This window comes from Trachypithecus francoisi, unplaced genomic scaffold (genome assembly GCF_009764315.1).
Source record: "Trachypithecus francoisi isolate TF-2019V2 unplaced genomic scaffold, Tfra_2.0 Lachesis_group8, whole genome shotgun sequence".
In the NCBI taxonomy this organism is placed as follows: Eukaryota; Metazoa; Chordata; class Mammalia; order Primates; family Cercopithecidae; genus Trachypithecus; species Trachypithecus francoisi.
This window is the reverse complement of record NW_022681473.1, coordinates 46,611,059-46,631,698: the sequence shown is the minus strand read 5'-3', so window position 1 is coordinate 46,631,698 and position 20,640 is coordinate 46,611,059. Positions and strand designations below refer to the sequence as shown.

At 42.8% G+C, this 20,640-nt stretch overlaps 1 protein-coding gene across 2 annotated transcripts in view; it reads left to right on the top strand.

The window, feature by feature from the left end:
- Positions 1-4,196: 4,196 nt before the first annotated feature.
- Positions 4,197-20,640, top strand: part of LDHC (lactate dehydrogenase C) — a 53,881-nt gene continuing 37,437 nt past the window's right edge. Inside the window, exons 1-3 of one of the 2 annotated variants that reach the window (XM_033207804.1) lie at positions 4,197-4,333; positions 4,634-4,768; positions 7,361-7,478. In XM_033207804.1, coding sequence (XP_033063695.1) covers positions 4,643-4,768; positions 7,361-7,478 — 244 coding nt within the window. In that variant the 5' untranslated portion in view covers positions 4,197-4,333; positions 4,634-4,642. Of the gene's footprint in view, positions 4,388-4,633; positions 4,769-7,360; positions 7,479-20,640 lie in introns of both variants that reach the window. The other variant, XM_033207805.1, reaches the window with a different exon arrangement.

Genomic DNA, 20,640 nt, shown 5'->3' with positions numbered 1-20,640 from the left:
GTAACAATTAAAAACAATTTTAAGGCCGGGTGCGATGGCTCATGCCTATAATCCCAGCACTTTGGGAAGCCCAGGTGGGCTGATCACTTGAGGCCAGGAGTTAGGGACCAGCCTGGCCAACACAGCAAAACCACATCTGTTAAAAAAAAGTACCCTTCGTGGTTGTCTACGAATGTTTTCTGTACATTTTTCTGAAAATAAAACTGTGACCCTTATACAGGCCTGAAAACCATACTTGTAAAGGTTAACTGAACAACATTATTGTCATTCCCAACTCCAAGATCTTTTTCCAAAGATTATTTCCTGAGAACTAGTTAAGAGAAGGAATTATCTTAAAGCATGGTTGTCCAACCTTTTGCTTTCTCTGAGCCACATTGGAAGAATTGTCTTGAGCCACACATTAAATACACTAACACGTGCCAGGTGTGATGGCTCATCTATAATCCCAGCGCTTGGGGAGGCTGAGGTGGGTGGATCACTTGATGCCAGGAGTTCAAGACCAGCATGGCCAACATGATGATACCCCATTTCTACTAAAAATAGAAAAATTAGCCAGGCATGGTGGCCTGTACTTGTAATTCCAGCTATTTGGGAAGCTGAAGCGCAAGAGGCTGAGCTGAGAGGATCGCTTGAACCCAGGAGGCAGAGATTGCAGTGAGCCAAGATGGCACCACTGCTCTCGGGCCTGGGCAACAGAGCAAGAATCTCAATAAAAATTAAAGAAATACATTAACACTAATTGTAGCTGATGAGCTAAAAAAAAAGTTCATAATCTTGATACCCACCAATACCTAAAGAGTCCTCACGTTCAAGGAGTTGGACACAGCTATAAAGTGTATCATACTGTGGATTTTTAGTGTATTCATATAGTTGGCAACCATCACCATTATCTAATCTTAGAATATAGGCTGGGTGTGGTGGCTTGGGATCCCAGCACTTTAGGAGGCCAAGGTGGGTGGATTGCTTGAGCCCAGGAGTTCGAGACCAGTCTGGACAACATGGCAAAAGCCTGTCTACAAAAAAAAAAAAAAATTAGCCAGGCGTGGTGGTGGGCGCCTGTAGTCCTAGCTGCACGGGAGGCTGAGGTGGGAGGATCCTTTGAGCCCAGGAGGTAGAGGTTGCAGTAAGCCAAGATCCCGCCACTGTACTCCAGCCTGGGTGACAGAGTGAGACCCTGTCTCAAAAAAAAAAAAAATTTAATTAGCACAAAAAGAAGCCTGTACTTAATCCTGTAGCCTTTTGTGTTTTTTTGTTTTTTTGGTTTTTTTTTGAGACAGAGTCTCGTTCTGTTGCCCAGGCTGGAGTGCAGTGGTGTGATCTCGGCTCACTGCAAGCTCCGCCTCCCGGGTTCACATCATTCTCCTGCCTCAGCCTCCCGAGTAGCTAGGACTACAGGCGCCCGCCACCTCGCCCGGCTAATTTTTCATATTTTTTTTAGTAGAGACGGGGTTTCACCGTGTTAGCCAGGATGCTTTCGATCTCCTGACCTCGTGATCCGCCTGCCTTGGCCTCCCAAAGTGCTGGGATTACAGGCTTGAGCCACTGCACCCGGCCTGCCTTTTGTAAACTGAGTCACCTTCAGTCTTTAAAATTTTTTAAATTTACATTAATTTTATATTATTTGATACAATAAATTAGCCAATACTAACATGACTGAAAAAAGTGAAATTGATTCTATTACTCTTTCATGAATTTTCAAATGCAATCTTGTAAAACTTCCTTGCTTATGGGCAAAATAAATGTTCTAGGTTCACTTTGTACTTTCCTCCCCCAGGCATGAAGTAGGCCAACTCTACAAGGAGCCTTGATTTTTTTTTTTTTCTTAGTAACCTTGGGAACTAAATTAAGCAGGCCTTATGCCCATCTCAAAGAAGTTGCCAGTTAGTGTAGAAGCAAATGTGATGCTCAGAACATGGTTCTACTTCCATTTTTTTCCCCCATGTTGCCAAAATAAAACTCAGTACTTCAAAGCCATGTTCTTTAAAAATTCTTTAAATTTTTTTTATTTTGGCTGGGTGCAGTGGCTCATGCCTGTAATCCCAGCACTTTGGGAGGCCGAGGCAGGCAGATCACAAGGTCAGGAGATCGAGACCATCCTGGCTAACACGGTGAAACCCCGTCTCTACTAAAAATAGAAAAAATTAGCCAGGCGTGGTGGCGGGCGCCCATAGTCCCAGCTACCTGGGAGGCTCAGGCAGGAGAATGGTGTGAACCCAGAGGTGGAGCTTACAGTAAACCAAGATCGCACCACTGCATTCCAGCCTGGGTGAGTGTGTGAGACTCTGTCTCAAAAAAAAAAAAAATTATTTTTATTTTTTAGAGAAGAGATGGGGGGGGGGGTCTCCCTATGTTGCCCAGGCTGGTCTTGAACTCCTGGGCTGAAGTGCTCCTTGTGCTTCAGCCTCCCAAAGTGCTGTGCTGGTGTTGCAGGTGTGAGCCACCATGTCTGGCCTCAAAATTCTTTAGTGAGTACCTACTATACTTTGGTAAATGTTGCAATGTACAAGAATAAATAAAGACAAATTTTGGTTTTCCTAAAGTTACTGCAATCAAGTAAACGAAATGTTAAGTAAGTTTGGAGTATTTGGGCAGGGATGGATGAAGAGCCAGTTCTAGTCACCTAGCATCAATTTGGCCACCACCAAGCTGATAACTTCCTTGGCCGCCAGGGGCCTGAGGCAGGTGTAGAGCTTAAATTTCCAGTCCATTCAGGCCAGCAATCTCCCTCTCAGTCTGGGAATAAATGAGGTTGCTGTAGAGGTATAGGACCAAGTGGTTGCTGCTCCTGTCTGCTATAGGTGGCCTCTAGCTTCAGGCTAGTTGTTGGTTGAGAAAAGTGCCATGAGAGAGATATACAGGAAATGATAGTAGTTGATATTTGTCAAGGAAAGCCAGAGCATGTATATGCAAAACTGAAAATGAGGAATTAACCTTGAGAAGGGCTAGGGAAAGAGCTTTCTTGGTTTAAAGAACAGCAAAAAGTCCTGATCCAAAAAAACTGTCCAAAGCCTAGTTGGAAGGGAGTGTATTGAGTGTCCTGACATGATATCAGAGGTGGGGGTAGGAGGCCAAATCTTGAAGATCTAGGTTGTGGTAAAAGTGGGTTACTCTATGTGTAATGGGAAGCCACTGAAGGGCTTAAAGCAGGGTTATTGTATAATCTGAACCATATTCAAAACAAATACTGACTGGGCACAGTGGTTCACACCTGTAATCCCAGCACTTTGGGAGGGCGGATCACAAGGTCAAGAGTTGGACACCATCCTGACCAATACGGTGAAACCCCATCTCTACTAAAAATACAAAAATTAGCCGGACGTGGTGGTGCATGCCTGTAGTCCCAGCTACTTGGGAGGCTGAGGCAGGAGAATTGCTTGATTCCAGATGGTGGAGGTTGCAGTGAATTGAGATCGCGCCTCTGCACTCCAGCCTGGGTGACAGAGTAAGACTCTGACTCAAAAACAACAACAATAACAACACTACAGGCTATTATAAGAAAAATAAATTATATTTTGGATTTTGAAAAAGGTTCAAATGCAATACTCGACAAAAGATGGAGGAGGTTGTGTCCCCTTCTGTGAGAGAGAGAGAGATATATATATGGGGTTTCTGTCGTTGCCCAGTCTGGAGTGCAGTGGCACGATCTTGGCTCACTGCAACCTCTGCCTCCTGGGTTCAAGTGATTCTCCTGCCTCAGCCTCCCGAGTAGCTGGGGCTACAGGCATGTGCCACCCGTGCCCGGCTAATTTTGTATTTTCAGTAGAGACAGAGTTTTGCCATGTTGGCCAGGCTGGTCTCAAACTCATGACCTCAGGTGATCCACCTGTGTCGGCCTCCCAAAGTGCTGGGATTACAAGTGTGAATCACTGCGCCCGGCCATGAGTTATAAATATTAACAATTTCTTGCTGTAAATTGAAAGGATCTTCGCATCTTTGCGTTTCATTACCACCCTCTGTTCTCTCAAGAGAAATTCTAACTTTATTTCAGCACTCAGTCCTAAATTCAGTTACAGAAGTTAATAATTTTTTAAAATCCTGTAAATAATGCATGGATATCCCCGTCTTGCACACTCTTTGGGCCAGTCTAGAATTCTTCCCACCAACATTTCGGTGATCTGAACCTCTACCACCCACTCAGCTCTCCAGCGCAGGGAAGACATCCATATGCCTGCGCCTCCGCCGGCGGGGGGCGGAGCTTGCGTGCTGACGCACAAGAGCCGTGCGTGGGAACGTGCGTGTCTCAAGATCCTGGGAGGTTAACCGTCGCCGGGCTTCGAGCCTCAACTGTCGTTGGTGTATTTTTCTGGTGTTACTTCTGTGCCTTCCTTCAAAGGTGGTGCTTTGCCCTTTTGGTTCTTCTGTACTGATAGCGCCAAGCAAAGCATTTGTGAGCATGTGATGCTGGGGTGAAAGTGGTGGCTGGGGGCAGGGAGAAATCCAAAAGCCCGCTAGTGCCCAAGCCCTCCCATTGCCTGGTAGACTGCGCCTTGCTTTACCCTCCCCGCACCGTTTGACCAGGAAATTATTTCCTTGGCTTCCCCCCATTCCGGGCTCCAACATTCTGCAAACTTAAGAAGTAGTTCTTTAGATGTTCAGTGTGGTTAATCCAATGAAATTGCATTATCCCTATCAGGTTCTCCAAATGTCAACTGTCAAGGAGCAGCTAATTGAGAAGCTAATTGAGGATGATAAAAACTCCCAGTGTAAAATTACTGTTGTTGGAACTGGTGCCGTAGGCATGGCCTGTGCTATTAGTATCTTACTGAAGGTGAGTGAGAAGCCCATCCTGTGGCTGAAAATCAAAATCAAGTGAGCACTTCAGAGTCTTGTATATGTCGATGTATTCAGGGTTGCCAGGTTAATCCCTTGAAAGCAATTATGTGTCCTCTGACTTTTTCCTCTCTCTCTCTCTTTTCCGTTTTTTTTTTTTAAACTTCTTCTTTTCCTTTCTTTCTTTTTCTGACTTTCCTTTTCTTTTTCTTTTTTTGAGACAGGATTTGTGTGTTGCCCAGGCTGGAGTGCAGTGGTGTGATCTTGGCCCACTGCAACCTCCACCTCCCGGGCTCAAGCGATTCTCCTGCCTCAGCCTCTTGAGTAGCTGGGGCCACAGGCTTGCACCACCAGGCTTGGCTAATATTTTGTATTTTTAGTAGAGATGGGGTTTCACCACGTTGGCCAGGCTGGTTTCGAATTCCTGACCTCAAGTGATCTGCCTGCCTTGGTCTTCCAAAGTACTGGGATTACAGGCATGAGCCACCACACCTGGCTGCCAATAGGTATTTTTTAAAATACTTATGCCCTCCTCCCTCTCTGCTTTTGGGGTCCCCAGTGTTTATTGTTCCCATCTTTTTTTTTTTTTTTTTTTTTGAGACGGAGTCTTGCTCTCTTGCCAGGCTGGGGTGCAGTGGCACAATCTCTGCTCACTGCAACCTCTGCCTCCCAGGTTCAAGCAATTCGCTGACTCAGCATCCCAAGTAGCTGAAATTACAGGCTTCCTCCACACCATGCCTGGCTAATTTTTTCTATTTTTAGTAGAGACGGGGTTTCACTATGTTAGCCAGGATGGTCTCAATCTCCTGACCTTGTGATCTACCTGCCTTGGCCTCCCAAAGTGCTGGGATTACAGGCATGAGCCCCTGCGCCTGCCTGTAAGTAGGGACTTTTTTTTTTTTTTTTTTTGAGCTGGAGTCTCGCACTTGTCGCCCAGGTAGGAGTGCAGTGGCATGATTTCAGCTCACTACAACATCTGCCTCCCGGGTTCAAGCGATTCTTGTTACTCAGCCTCCCAAATAGCTGGGATTACGGGCGCCTGCGACCACGCCCGGCTGATATTTGTATTTTTAGTAGAGATGGGATTTCCCCACGTTGGCCAGGCTGATCTCGAACACCCTACCTCAGGTGATCCACCCGCCCTGGCCTCCCAAAGTGCTGGGATTACAGGTGCGAGCCACCGCGCCCGGCCAGGGACTTTTACCTCTTTTCCTTACGCCTTTGGCCACTGAAATCTGAATGAATACACTCCTTCTATATAGTTCCGTACTCTGTTGCATGTGACAAAAACCCAATTTAAATTAGGGTAAGCAGAAAAAGACAATGTATTGTTCATGTAACTGGAAATAGGGCAAAATTAGCATCAGGTACTACCGGATTCTGAAGTTCAGACATATCAAGACATAGTCTTTGCATATCTTGGTTTAGATGTTCTCTGTTGGCTTAATTCTTAGAGTCTTTCTATGTGGTAGTAAAGATGGCTGTACAGTTTGTTCTTAGATTCTTGTTTTTTCTCCAACTCTACAGTCCTTACTATGTTCTTAGATTTGTGTGTTATTCTTAGAGCTTATGATTCCAAAGAAAAGTGAGATGTAATCTTCCATCTTCCATTTCAAACTTCATAGACATGCTTGTTTCTTATACCTGGGCCATATGTCCACTTATGAACTGATTTCTGTGACCAGAAGGAAAGGATGGAACAATTGGCTAGGTCTGGTTTTATGCCCATCTACCCCAAGCTTGGAAGACCAATGTTAGTTGTACTGCACTGAAACACATGGAATGGGTTCCCATGGAAAAGAGCAATTCTATTACCAGAAAAAGGGACGCTAGACAGATGAAAACAATAAGTGTTCATCAGAAGTGGTTACCTTCCTGTCTGGGCCATAACAACGCATACTAAAAGCAGCTTCAGCCAACTCAGAAATTAGGCTTAAGATTAAATATAATAAAATCCTGGCCAGGCACAGTGGCTCAGGACTGTAATCCCAGGACTTTGCGAGGCTGAGGTGGGCAGATCACTTGAGGTCAGGAGTTTGAGACCAGCGTGACCAATATGGTGAAACCCCGTCTCTACTAAAAATACAAAAATTAGCCGGACGTGGTGGCAGGCACCTGTAATCCCAGCTACTTAGGAGGCTGAAGCACAAAAATCACTTGAACCTGGGAGACGGAGGTTGCCACTGAGATTGTGCCACTGTACTCCAGCCTGGGTGACAGAATGAGAGACTCCATCTCAAACAAAACAAAACAAAAAACACAAAAATAAAGGCTAAATAAAAGCCTTTGAAATCATTTTATTTTCCTTGGTTTCAAATTGTTATCTGAATGGCAAAAACAAAAACAAAAAAACCCCCAACTCTGAAAAGTTCTGACAATTATGTGAAGTCAAACAATAATTTTTGCTACATCCTAATGTTTACTTACCTTGACTTTCAGTCACCCAGGCTCATTGAAAAACTATTTTTATATCATTTTTTCCTATTAAAATATGAGAGTCTTTTAATTATCAAGTAGCCACATGAAAATTCTTCTTATTCTCCTAAAACTTAAGTAGGAACATTCTGTTCAGAACTTTCATGTATTTTAGGATTTGGCTGATGAACTTGCCCTTGTTGATGTTGCATCGGACAAGCTGAAGGGAGAAATGATGGATCTTCAGCATGGCAGTCTTTTCTTTAGTACTTCAAAGATTACCTCTGGAAAAGGTTAATTTTAGTTTTATAAAGTTATTTTCAAAGCTTTTAAAAAAAGTAATAAATTTTACCAAACTGATATCAATAAATATAAAATTAAAAATAGCACTATGCCATTGGGCCATATAATTTAATTTAGTTAATTAATTTTTTTTGTTTTTTGAGAGAGTCTCACTCTGTCACCCAGATTGGAGTGTAGTGGTGCGATCTCGGCTCACTGCAACTTTCACCTTCCAGCTTCAAGCGATTCTCCTGCCTCAGTGTCCTGTGTAGCCGGGATTACAGGCATGCGCCACCACGCCTGGCTGATTTTTGTATTTTTAGTAGAGACGGGGTTTCGCCATGTTGGCCAGGCTGGTCTTGAACTCCTGACCTCAGGTAATTGGGCCATATAGTTTATTTTTATTTATTTACTTACTTTGAGATAGAGTCTCGCTCTGTCGCCCAGGCTGGAGTGCAGTGGCACTATCTCAGCTCACTGCAACCTCCACTGCCCGGGTTCAATCAATATTCTTGCCTCATTCTCCTGGGTAGCTGGGATTATAGGCATGCGCCACCACACCTGGCTGATTTTTGTTATTTTTAGTAGAGATGGGGTTTCACTATATGTTGGCCAGGCTGGACTCGAACTCCAGACTTCAGGTGATCCACCTGCCTCGACCTTCCAAAGTGCTGGAATTACAGGTATGAGCTACCGTGCCCAGCCGGGCCATATATAATTTAAAAATTTAATTTTTTAAAAATAACATTTCAATGTAATTGGAGCATATTTGGAAAACATAAAAAAGTATAAAGAAAAATTGAATCTTTTCTATTAATAACTTTATGTAGGTTTTCTAAGCTTTTTTTTTTACATAACTGATGTATAAATGCTTTTAAGCTTGTCTTTTTTTTTTTTTTTTTTTGAGACGGAGTTTCGCTCTGTCGCCCAGGCTGGAGTGCAGTGGTGTGATCTCGGCTCACTGCAAGCTCCGCCTCCCGGGTTCCCGCCATTCTTCTGCCTCAGCCTCCCGAGTGGCTGGGACTACAGGCGCCCGCAACCGTGCCCGGCTAATTTTTGTATTTTTAGTAGAGATGGGGTTTCACCGTGGTCTCGATCTCCTGATCTTGTGATCCGCCTGCCTCGGCCTCCCAAAGTGCTGGGATTATAGGCGTGAGCCACCGCGCCCGGCCTTAAGCTTGTCTTATATATTCTCCCAAGAATATACAATCTGGAAGAGTTTTTGTAATATTTATTAGTACATTTATCCATATTCTTTAGCTTTCTTTCTATGTTTATAGTGAACCAGGTTTCAAGGCATAGCATGAGGCCATAGAACATAAGAAATTTAGAACTTGGCCTCATTGGCATTAGCATCATCTGTTGACCAACTAAGAAGCCTCAGATAATTAGGAAACATAATTATTTTATCATACACTAAAGTATATGGTACACTCTTTGGTAATGTGATACTATCTACTAGAAGCCCTCTTATCTAACATGATCGAGATTGAATGCAGTTACCTAATTTAAACATGCTTCTTAGAAAGAGCCATGATAAACATTTTATATTGACCCAAAGCATACACATGTAGATAGATGTAAGTTCATTTGCTGATTTTCCGCTTGTAGGGCAAGTCCTCTGAGTACGGCTCAGCTGATTAGAGTTTTGCAGTGCCTTCCTATTCCTTTCCCCGTTCCCTTCCATCTTCCCCTTCCCTTCCTTTTTTCCTTTCCCTTTCCCTTTCCTTCACCCTTTCCCTTCTCCCTTCATTTCATTCCTCCTTTCCTCCTCTTCCCCCTCTGATCCTCTCCCCTCCACTCCCCTCCCCAGCCCTCCTTCCTTTCCTGTCCTCTCCATGTTGCCCAGACTGGAGTGGCTAATCATTTATTTATTTATTTATTTTTGAGACAGAGTCTTGATCTGTTGCCCAGCCTGGAGTGCTGTGGTGCAATCTCAGCTCATCACAACCGCAGCTTGCCACAACCTCAGCTCACCGCAACCTCCACTTCCCAGGTTCAAACGATTCTCCTGCCTCAGCCTCCCAAGTAGCTGGGACTATAGGTGTGCACCACTGTGCCTGGCTAAGTTTTGTATTTTTAGCAGAGACAGGGTTTCACCATGTTGGCCAGGCTGGTATTGAACTCCTGACCTCAGGTGACCCGCCTGCCTTGGCCTCCCAAAGTGCTGTGATTATAGGTGTGAGCCACTGCACCCGGCCTGGAGTGCAATTTATAGGCATGGTCTTAGCACACTACAATCTCGAACTCCTGGACTGAAGTGGTCCTCCTGCCTCAGCCTGGCAAGTACCTGGGACAACAGGCAGTGTCTTTCTGAAAGCACGTCAATAATGATCATTTAGATTGCTTTAAAGTACTACAAGAAATTTAAAAGTGTTCATGAAGCGGTCTGGTTATAAAACCTTACTAAATTTTACGACTATTTTATTTTTGAAAACAGTTTCACCAGGCTGGAGTGCAGTGGTGTAATCATAGTTCACTGCAGCCTCGAATTCCCAGGCTCAGGTGATCCTCCCACCTCATCCGCCTGGGTAGCTGGGACTATAGGTGCACGGCACCACACCCGGCTAATTTTTAAAAAATTACTATTTGTAGAGATAGAGTGTCACTCTATTGCTCAGGCTGGTCTCAAACTCCTAGGCTCAAGCAATTGCAGGTGTGAGCCACCACGCCCAGCCCATTTTTATCCCTTTCTCAAACCTAGAAGGACAATTTTTAAACAACTTGCTTTTAATGTCGTCCCAGGGATTAACTTTTCATAGAAACAATTATTTTTAACATTAATTATGGAATACTTGATAGAGAAAAGAGATTCAAAATAATGTAATGTTGGGAGGCTGATGTAGGAGGGTCTCTTGAGGCCAGGAGTTTGAAATCAGCCAGAGGCAACATAGTGAGACCTGTCTCCATTGTGCCTATAGCCCTAGCTTTGCGAGGCTGACACAGGAGGATTGCTTGAGTTCAAGGTTGCAGTGAGCTATGATTGTACCACTGCACTCCAGCCTGGGCACAAAGGAAGATCCTATTGCTAAAATATATAATAATAATATAACAAACAGGCCGGGCGCGGTGGCTCAAGCCTGTAATCCCAACACTTTGGGAGGCCGAGACGGGTGGATCACGAGGTCAGGAGATCGAGACCATCCTGGCTAACACAGTGAAACCCCGTCTCTACTAAAAATACAAAAACTAGCCGGGCGAGGTGGCGGGCGCCTGTAGTCCCAGCTACTCGGGAGGCTGAGGCAGGAGAATGGCGTAAACCCGGGAGGCGGAGCTTGCAGTGAGCTGAGATCTGGCCACTGCACTCCAGTCCGGGCGACAGAGCAAGACTCCACCTCAAAAAAAAAAAAAAATAATAATAATATAACAAACATCAGTGGATCTACCACTCAGCAAAAGAAATAAAACATTACCAAGTCAGTTTATACATTCTGTATATTCATATCTTCCTGTCCCTCAAATCTCAATGTTGAATGTAGTGTTTACCTTTACCAAACATTTCTTTCACACTGGTATTCAGCGACTTATATTATCTTTAATTATATATAATAATAATACATATAATTACATAAATATATTTGGGTACAAATATGACTAATTCTTGATACGTAGCAACTAATGAGCAGAAGTACATAGACATACTAGATAGTAGTTTACTAGTTGAGAATGTTTAGTATGCCTGGGGTATCAGTATGTTTTGTATCAGTTAATTTGGTGGATTGGTTAAATGGAGTCAAAAGAGCATTACTATTTTATTTTTATTTTTTATTTTATTTTATTTTATTTTTTGAGACAGAATCTTGTTCTGTCACCCAGGCTGGAGTGCAGTGGTGTGATCTCTGCTCACTGCAACCTCCACCTCCCAGGTTCAAGAGATTCTCCAGCCGGGCGCGGTGGCTCAAGCCTGTAATCCCAGCACTTTGGGAGGCCGAGACGGGCGGATCATGAGGTCAGGAGATCAAGACCATCCTGACTAACACGGTGAAACCCCGTCTCTACTAAAAAATACAAAAAAAAAACTAGCCGGGCGAGGTGGCGGGCGCCTGTAGTCCCAGCTACTCCGGAGGTTGAGGCAGAAGAATAGCGTGAACCCGGGAGGCGGAGCTTGCAGTGAGCTGAGATCCGGCCACTGCACTCCAGCCTGGGCGACAGAGCAAGACTCCGTCTCAAAAAAAAAAAAAAAAAAAAAGAGATTCTCCTGCCTCAGCCTCCCAAGTAGCTGGGATTACAGGTTCATACCACCATTCCCAGCTAATTTTTGTATTTTTAGTAGAGACGGAGTTTCACCATGTTGGCCAGGTCTCGAATGCCTGACTTCAAGTGATCCACCCACCTCAGCCTCCCAAAGTGCTGGGATTATAGGTGTGAGCCACCACACCAGGCCATATTTTAAAATTCTTGAAAACATATTCAACCTTCAATTTCTAATAATACGGCAGGATAAATACCTGGATTAATCTTTTGCTGTAAATGAGAATACTCCTGCATAAAATATCAAATAAAAAAAAATCAATCCTTAAGAAAGAATATGCTCTTAACAAAAAAGCATTTCCACAACAGGTACTGAATGAGGAAACCAGAGAGTTAAGCAGAGCACTGCAGCTCTGATAGCTCTTTTTACACTAATAGCATTAGCCAAACATGGTGGACATCAATTTTGGTATTCACTGACTCATAAAATTTAGGAGACCAGAGTCAGAGCTTGATTTGGGGAGATCACCCCACAAAGCTGGTACCCTAGTGGACTAAACCAGAGGTTACTAAACTTTTTCTGGAAAGAGTCAGACAGTAGATATTTTAGGTTTTTCCAGCTACGTAGTTCCTATTATACCTACTCTGCTGTCGTAGTGCAAAAGGAAGCCACAGACAATAATACATAAGCAAGTGGGTGTGGCTCCAGTGAGACTATAGTTACCAAACAGGTGGTAGACCAGATGTCGCTTGCCTGCCAACAGTAGTTTACCATTGCCAGAACTATGCCATTAATGTAATGATGATCTACAAATAATTATTCTCTCCCTGCCTTTGGGGACTGCAAATAACATTGAATGTCTTAGACACTTTAGTGGAGGAAAATACCTGCTAAGGATTTGGAACCACAAGCTGGCTCTTATTTGAGTTCCAGAAAACCTTAAGCAATCAGATGGTATCTGGAGGAAACTCACTCTATTTCGGGCCTCAAGGAACTTCCACAAATAAACTTCCAGAGAAAATGAACATCTCACAATAGAAACAATTAAATCTGCGAGAAAAGGCATGAGCAAGAACCAGCATAACAGAAACATGCCACTATAGATTTAAAAATTATCAAACACAAATTATAAAATTAATATGATTATTCTACTTAAAAAATAAAGGACAGACTTGAACATATCAGCACGAGACAGGAAACTATAAAAACATTTAAAAAATAACAAAATATAACTTATAAATGTGAAATAAAAACTCATTGGAGCCAGGCATGGTGGCTCAGTCCTGTAATCCCAGCACTTTGGGAAGCTGAGGCAGGTGGATTGGTTGAGATCAGGAGTTGGAGATCAGCCTGGCCAACATGGTGAAAACCTGTCTCTACTAAAAATACAAAAATTAGCTGGGTGTGGTGGTGCATGCCTGTAGTCCCAGCTATTCAGGAGGCTGAGGCAAGAGAATCACTTGAACCTGGAGGCAGAGGTTGCAATGAACTGAGATGGCACCACTCCACACTCCAGCCTGGGCAACAAAGCGAGACTCCGTCTTAAAACAACCACCACCACCACCACCTCTATGGATATAATGATAGATTAGACACATTTAAAGAGAGAAGTGGCAAATCTAAGGCAATTACCCAGAAGACAAGAAGTGGAAAATATAACAGGTTAAGAGTCATGGAGGATAGAATCATCACATTTGAAGAGATTATGATTGAGCATTTTTGAAGACCACTGAAAAATATCAACCCACAGATTTAAGAAGCCAAATAATCTCAAGATAATAAATACAGTATCCCTACCTGGACATATTCTTGTGAAATTGGAGAACACTAAAGGCAAAAAGGAGTTCATAAAAATTGTCAGAGAGAAGATAAATTATACCTATAGAAAAGGGAGAGCGTGACAATAGCAGCAGTGAAACCAGAAGACAATGGAATGATATTTTTAATGTGCTAAGGGAGGAGTAAGTGTCAATCTGGAATCTACCCAGCAAAAACATCTTTGAAGACCAAGGACAAAGCTGGGCCTGGTAGCAGACTGAGGCAGAAGGATCACTTTGAGACCAGCCTGGGCAGCATAGTGAAATCTTGTCTCTTAAAAAAAGGAACAGTGAATGAAGATATTTTCAGAAATAGACTGAGACAATTACTGTCAGACCCTCCCTAAAGGAAACACAAAAGTATATATCTCAGGCAAAAGAAAAGTGATCTCACATACAAGATCTGTGATGCAAGACAAAAAATGAAGGGCAGAGAAAATGGTAAATATGAAGGCAAATCTAAATAAACATCAATTGTATAAAACTGTAGTCTTGGGGATTAAAAAATTTAAATATAGAATATAAATCTATGGGTGAGGGGGGATAGTGATGAATGAAGTAGTGTTCTAAGTTTCCTTTGTCATTAGGGAAGCAGGAAGTGTGACTGAACTTTGATAAGTTAAAAATGCGTGTTGTAATTTTTTTTCAAATTTTTATATGTTATGTTATGTTATGTTATGTTATGTTATGTTATGTTATGTTATTGAGACAAAGTCTCACACTGTCACCCAGGCTGGAGTGCAGTGGTATGATCTCAGCTCACTGCACCCTCCGCCTCCCAGGTTCAAGTGATTCTCCTGCCTCAGCCTCTCAAGTAGCTGGAATTACAGGTGCCCACCACTGAGGCTGGCTAATTTTTTGTAGTTTTAGTAGAGATGGGGTTTCACCATGTTGGCCAGGCTGGTCTCTAACTCCTGACCTCAGTTGATCTGCCCACCTCAGCCTCCCAAAGTGCTGGGCTTATAGGAGTGAGCCACCATGCCCGGCCTCAAATTTTTAAATAATTTTGAAAGAGGTGAGGTCTAGGTCGGATGCAGTGGCTCATGCCTGTAATCCTTTGGAAGGCTAGGCAGGCAGATCACTTGAGGTCAGGAGTTTGAGACCAGCCTGACCAACCTGCTGAAATCCCATCTCTACTAAAAATACAAAAATTAGCCAGGTGTGGTGATACATGCCTATAATCCCAGCTACTCAGGAACCTGAGGCAGGAGAATCACTTTAACCCAGGAGATGGAGGTTGCAGTGAGCCGAGATCATGCTGTTACACTCCAACGTGGGTGACAAGAGTGAAACTCCATCTCGAAACAAACAAAAAACACAAAGAGACGGGATCTTGCTGTGTTGCCCAGGCTGGTCTCAAACTCCTGGGCCCAAACGATCCTCCTGTCTTGCTCAGCTGGGATTATAGATGACATGGTCTAACTTCTGTGACAATTAACAAAAGAACAGAAAATTTTAAATTCGTAAAGGGGTGCGGGCATGGTGGCTCAAGCCTGTAATCTCAGCACTTTGGGAGGCCAGTGCAGGTGAATCATTTGAGGTCAAGAGTTCAAGACCAGTCTGACCAACATGGTGAAACCCCCGTCTCTACTAAAACTACAAAAATTAGCTGCATGTACTGATGCATGCCTGTAACCCCAGCTACTCAGGAGGCTGAGGCAGGAGAATCACTTGAACCCGGGAGGTAGAGGTTGCATTGAGCCAAGATTGCTGCCACTACACTCCAGCCTGAGATATGGAGTGAGACTCTGATCCAAAAAAACAAAAAAATTAGTAAAGAGGAAGAAGTAATATTAGATAAACATACCGAATGAATTAAAAAGAAGATAGAAAAGAAATATAAGAGGAGGACAGCATATGAAACTAAAAGTTTAGCAAGGATGACAGACAAAGTTAGTAATCAGAAATTGAGGCCGGGCACGGTGGCCCACGCCTATAATCCCAGCACTCTGGGAGGCTGAGGTGGTGGATCACTTAAGGCCAGGAGTTCGAGACCAGCCTGGGTAACATGGCGAGACCCCGTCTCTACTAAAAATACAAAAATTAGCTGGGCGTAGTGGCACACCTGTAATCCCAGCTACTTGGTAGGCTGAGGTAGGAGAATTGATTGAACCCGGGAGGTGGAAGTTGCAGTGAGCCGAGACTGTGGCAGTGTATTCCAGCCTGGGCGACAGAGCGAGACTCCATCTCAAAAAAAAAAAAAAAAAAAAAAAAAAATCCATTGTATTTCTGTATGTCAAAACCAGGCAAAAGAAACGTAAAGCTATTATTTACAATATCATCAAAATAGGAAATACCTGGGATAAGAGCTTTTGTGCAGAAAACATACCACCTCATTAGAAGATATTAAATGTCAGGCTGGGACCCGTGTGGTACCTGTAATCCTAGCACTTTGGGAATCCGAGGCGGGAGTATTGCTTTAGTGGAGGAGTTTAAGACCAGCCTGGAAAACATGGTGAAACCCTGTCTTTACCAAAAATACAAAAATTAGCTGAGCATGGTGATGTGTGCCTGAGTCCCAGCTACTGGAGATGCTGAGGTGGAAGGATGACTTGAGCCTGGGAGGTGAAAGTCACAGTGAACTGAGGTTGCACCATTGTACTCCAGCCTGGGTGACATGTCTCAAAAAAAAAAAAAAAAAAAAATCAAAACCAAAAAAAAAACAAAACCCCTCAAAGAATATATTATCTAAATAAATGAGGGGAGGCTGGGTGCAGTAGCTCACGCCTGTAATCCCAGCACTTTGTGAGGCGGAGTCAAGTGGATCCCTTGAGGTCAAGAGTTCGAGACCTGCCTGGCCAACATGGTGAAACCCTGTCTCTGCTAAAAATACAAAAAATTAGCCGGGCGTGGTGGCACACACCTGTAGTCCCAGCTACTCGAGAGTAAAATAAATAAATGAAGGGATATTGCTTGTTCATAGAAGTCTCAATATTGTAAGCTATCCATTCTTCCCATATTGATTATATGCAGTCCTAGTCAAAACCCCGCAGGTTTTGTTATTATTGGACATTCCAAGCTGATTCCAGATTTATTATAAAGCACTAATTATGTGCAGAGACTTAATCAGGAGACAATATAAAAGATTGTTATATAACACTGATAATTTTCTAGATAAATAGGAAATTTATGGACCTTTAAAATTGTTCTAATGGCAGCAGTTATGGAAAAAATAAACTGGTACCACACACACACACCCTACCTGATACCACACACAAAAATCAAATCCAGGTTGGTTAAAGACTAAAATGTGAAAAGCAAAACTTCAAAGTTTGTCTTTAGAAGATAACGTAGAATATTCTTATGACCTGAAGGTAGGGACTGATTTAAACACAAAGACACAAAAAGCATAATCAATAAAGAATACAAAGTTAAGAGTGTTCACAAAAATATGATGTAAAAGAGTGAAGAGACAAGCCATAAACTGAGAGAAGATATTTGCAGTGTTAACAAATATCTAACTCTAACAAAGGAATAGTGTTCAGAATAAAAATACTTGTATTAATATAATATTTAAGAAAAATATGTACAGCTCAATAGAAAAATCAGAAAAGGCTTCAATAATTTACAAAAGAAGACCCTCAAGTGGCTTATAAATACAGGGAAAAAAACTCAATAACCAAGCACAGGAAAGTAAAAACCATATCATTATGCCACTAGATTGGTAAAAGTGTGACACTGTTTATGAGGATGTGGAACAGGAAGTGCTGTCATACACAGCGTGTAGGAGTATAGTAAAACCAATTAAAGAAACAAGTTTGGCCGGGTACAGTGGCTCACGCCTGTAATCCCAGCACTTTGGGTGGCCGAGGTGGGCGGATCACAAGGTCAGGAGTTTGAGACCATCCTGACCAGCGTGGTGGTGCGCGCCTGTAATCCCAGCTACTCAGGAGGCTGAGGCAGGAGAATCACTTGAACCCAGGAGGCAGAGGTCGCAGTGAGCCTAGATCACAGCACTGCACTCCAGCCTGGGCGACAGAGCGAAACTCCATCTCAGACAAAAAAAAAAAAAAAAAGAAAACCCACAAGTTTGTCATTACCTGGTGAAGTTGAACATGAACATATCCCACAACCTGGAAATTACACTTTTAAGTATATTCCCAAGAAAACTTATGCACATGTGCACTAGGATACATGCACAAGAATGTATTGTGGTTTACTTTGTAGAGCCCCAAACTGTAAACAAGTCAATGAATCCCAGTACTAAGTTGTCTATATTATGCAGTGTAATATTGCACAGCAGTGAAAGTGAAGGAACTACAGGGACACACATTAACATGGATAAGTATCAGATACATAGTATTTAGTTAAGGGAATACATACCTTATGATTCAAACACAGGTAAAATTTACTATGTTATGCTGGGTGTGGTGGCTCATGCCTGTAATCATAGCACTTTGGGAGGCTGAGGTGGGCGGATCACTTGAGGTCAGCCTGGCCAACATGGCAAAACCCTGTCTCTACTAAAAATACAAAAATTAGCTGGTTGTGGTGGCACGTGCCTGTAATCCCAGCTACTCAGGAGACTGAGGCAGGAGAATCGCTTAAACCTGGGAGGCGTAAGTTTAGGTGTGCTGAGATCATGGCACTGTACCTGGGTGATAGAGTCGTCTCAAAACAAAACAAAACAACAATATGTAAATTAAACATGCATAGGTAGTAAAACTTTTTAAAAAGTGATGTTGTGATTTTTTTGCCAGCCACAAGAATGGTTGATAGACATAATCTATTAGAGGCATGCAAGAGCTTCCAAGGTGTTGACAACGTTTTATAAATTTGGGGATTTTTTTGTTTTGTTTTGTTTTTAACAGGGTCTTGCTCTGTTACCCAGGCTGGAGTTCAGGGGTGTGATCATAGCTCACCACAACCTCAAACTCTTGAATTCCTGGGTTCAAGCAGTCCTCCCACCTCTACCTCCGGAGGACAAATGTGAACTAGGTGTTTAGTGTGGAGTTTTGGCAGAGTTGTTTAATATTTTTAATTTTTTTCATTAAAAAATTACTATATTTTAGAGACTAGGTCTTGCCCTGTTACCCAGGCTGAAGTGCAGTGGCAATCAGCTCACTGCAATCTCCGCCTCCCAGGTTCAAGTGATTCTCATGCCTCAGCCTCCCCAGTAGCTGGGATTACAGGCATGAGCCACCGTGTTTGACCTTTTGTGTGGTTTTAACATAGTTGTTTAATGTTTTATAAATTGAATGTATATTTCTTATATGTTCTATATGAAATATTTCACAATAGAACATTTTGAAAATACATTTTGTGAGGTCGAACGGAGAAGAGCAGTGATGGAACATCATTGATTATCCACAATTAAAAAAAAAAAAATTTTTAGTTTACGAGCTGGCTGTTCATGGGCACAATCACAGCGCACTGCAGCATCTAACTCCTGGGTTCAAGTGACCCTCTTGCTTTGGCTTCCTGTGTAGCTAGGACTACTATGCCCAGCTCCACAGATATTTTAAATTATCTCGTATGTACAATGAGTCCAGGTGCCTGGAACATAGAAGGTGCTAAGATATTTATGGGCCAGGCGTGATGGCTCACGCCTGTAATCCCAGCACTTTGGAAGCCTGAGGCACGTGGGTCACCTGAGGTCAGGAGTTCAAGACCAACCTGTCCAACATGGCAAAACACTGTTTCTACTAAAGGTACAAAAATTAGCTGGGCGTGGTGGCGGGTCCCTGTAATCCCAGATACTTAGGAGGCTGAGGCAGGAGAATCACTTGAACTGGGAAGGCTAGGTTGCAGTGAGCCAAGATCACGCCACTCCACTCCAGCCTGGGTAACAGAGCAAGACTCTGTCTCAAAAACAAACAAACAAACAAAAAGATATATTTATGGAAAGAAGGGAGTAATGTGAAATCAGAACCTATTATTAATATTATGGTGCTTATGATTAAGTTAGAGGTTTAAATAAGACATAACCATGGGAAGATAACATATACTCTTATAAAGGACTTTTTGATAATTATAGGCAGTAAGTGCTATAAACAAATCTGTGAAGAAAGTGGTATTTATGAATATGATAAATAATGAATGATATGACGGCTTTGTGTCTTATTTTTATGTCAGATTTTCCAGGTGCCCCACCCTGTTAATGCCATCATTTCCTTACCTATTGTATATTTTTCTTTCAAAATATAACCACATGTCATTTTTGAATGATATGATAAATGCTTGGGGATATCTAGCAGAGGAATTGGTATTTGAAGAGGTACTTGACTAATAATAATATTAATTGCTAACATTTATTGAACATTTAATACACCCTGTTGAGTACTTAATGTGTATTAACTCACTGAGTTATCTTCTTAAGAACCATATTTTTAAAAAGGCTATTAGCGGCCAGGCATGGTAGCTCATGCCTGTAATCCCAGCACTTTGGGAGCTGAGGCGGGTAGATCATGAGGTCAGGAGTACAAGACCAGCCTGGCCAAGATGGTGAAATCCCATCTCTACTAAAAATACCAACATTAGCCGGGCATGGTGGTGGGCACCTGTAATCCCAGCTACTTGGGAGGCTGAGGCAGGGAATTGCTTGAACTTGGGAGGTGGAGGTTGCAGTGAGCTGAGATCGCACCACTGCACTCCAGCCTGGGTGACAGAGCAAGATTCCACCTCAGAAAAACAAAAACAGGCAAACAAAAAAACGCTACTAGCTTGACGTTGTAGATGAGGAAGTGAGAGTTAGAGGGGTTGGCAAAGTAATTGTCCATGGTTACACAGCTAGTAAGTGGCAAAGTTGGGGAATACAGGCAGTTAGACCTCAGAGCTTTTGCTCCAGACCACTGTAGTTTATGGTCTCTTTGTGGTTATATTTACAAAGAAAAATAAATAACAGGTAAAGAAATGATGGCATTAACAGGACCAGGGCACCTGGAAAATCTGACATAAAAATAAGACATAAAGCTAGTAAGATAATTTGGAGTCAGATTTTTTTTTTTTTTTTTTTTGAGATGGAGTCTTGCTCTGTCACTCAGGCTGGAGTGCAGTGGCACGGTCTCGGCTCACTGCAACCTCCACCTCCCGGGTTCAAGTGATTTTCCTGCTTTAGCCTCCTGAGTAACTGGGCTTACCACACGTGCCATCACACCCAGCTAATTTTGTATGTTTAGTAGAGACAGGGTTTTACCATGTTGGCTAGGCTGGTTTTGAACTTCT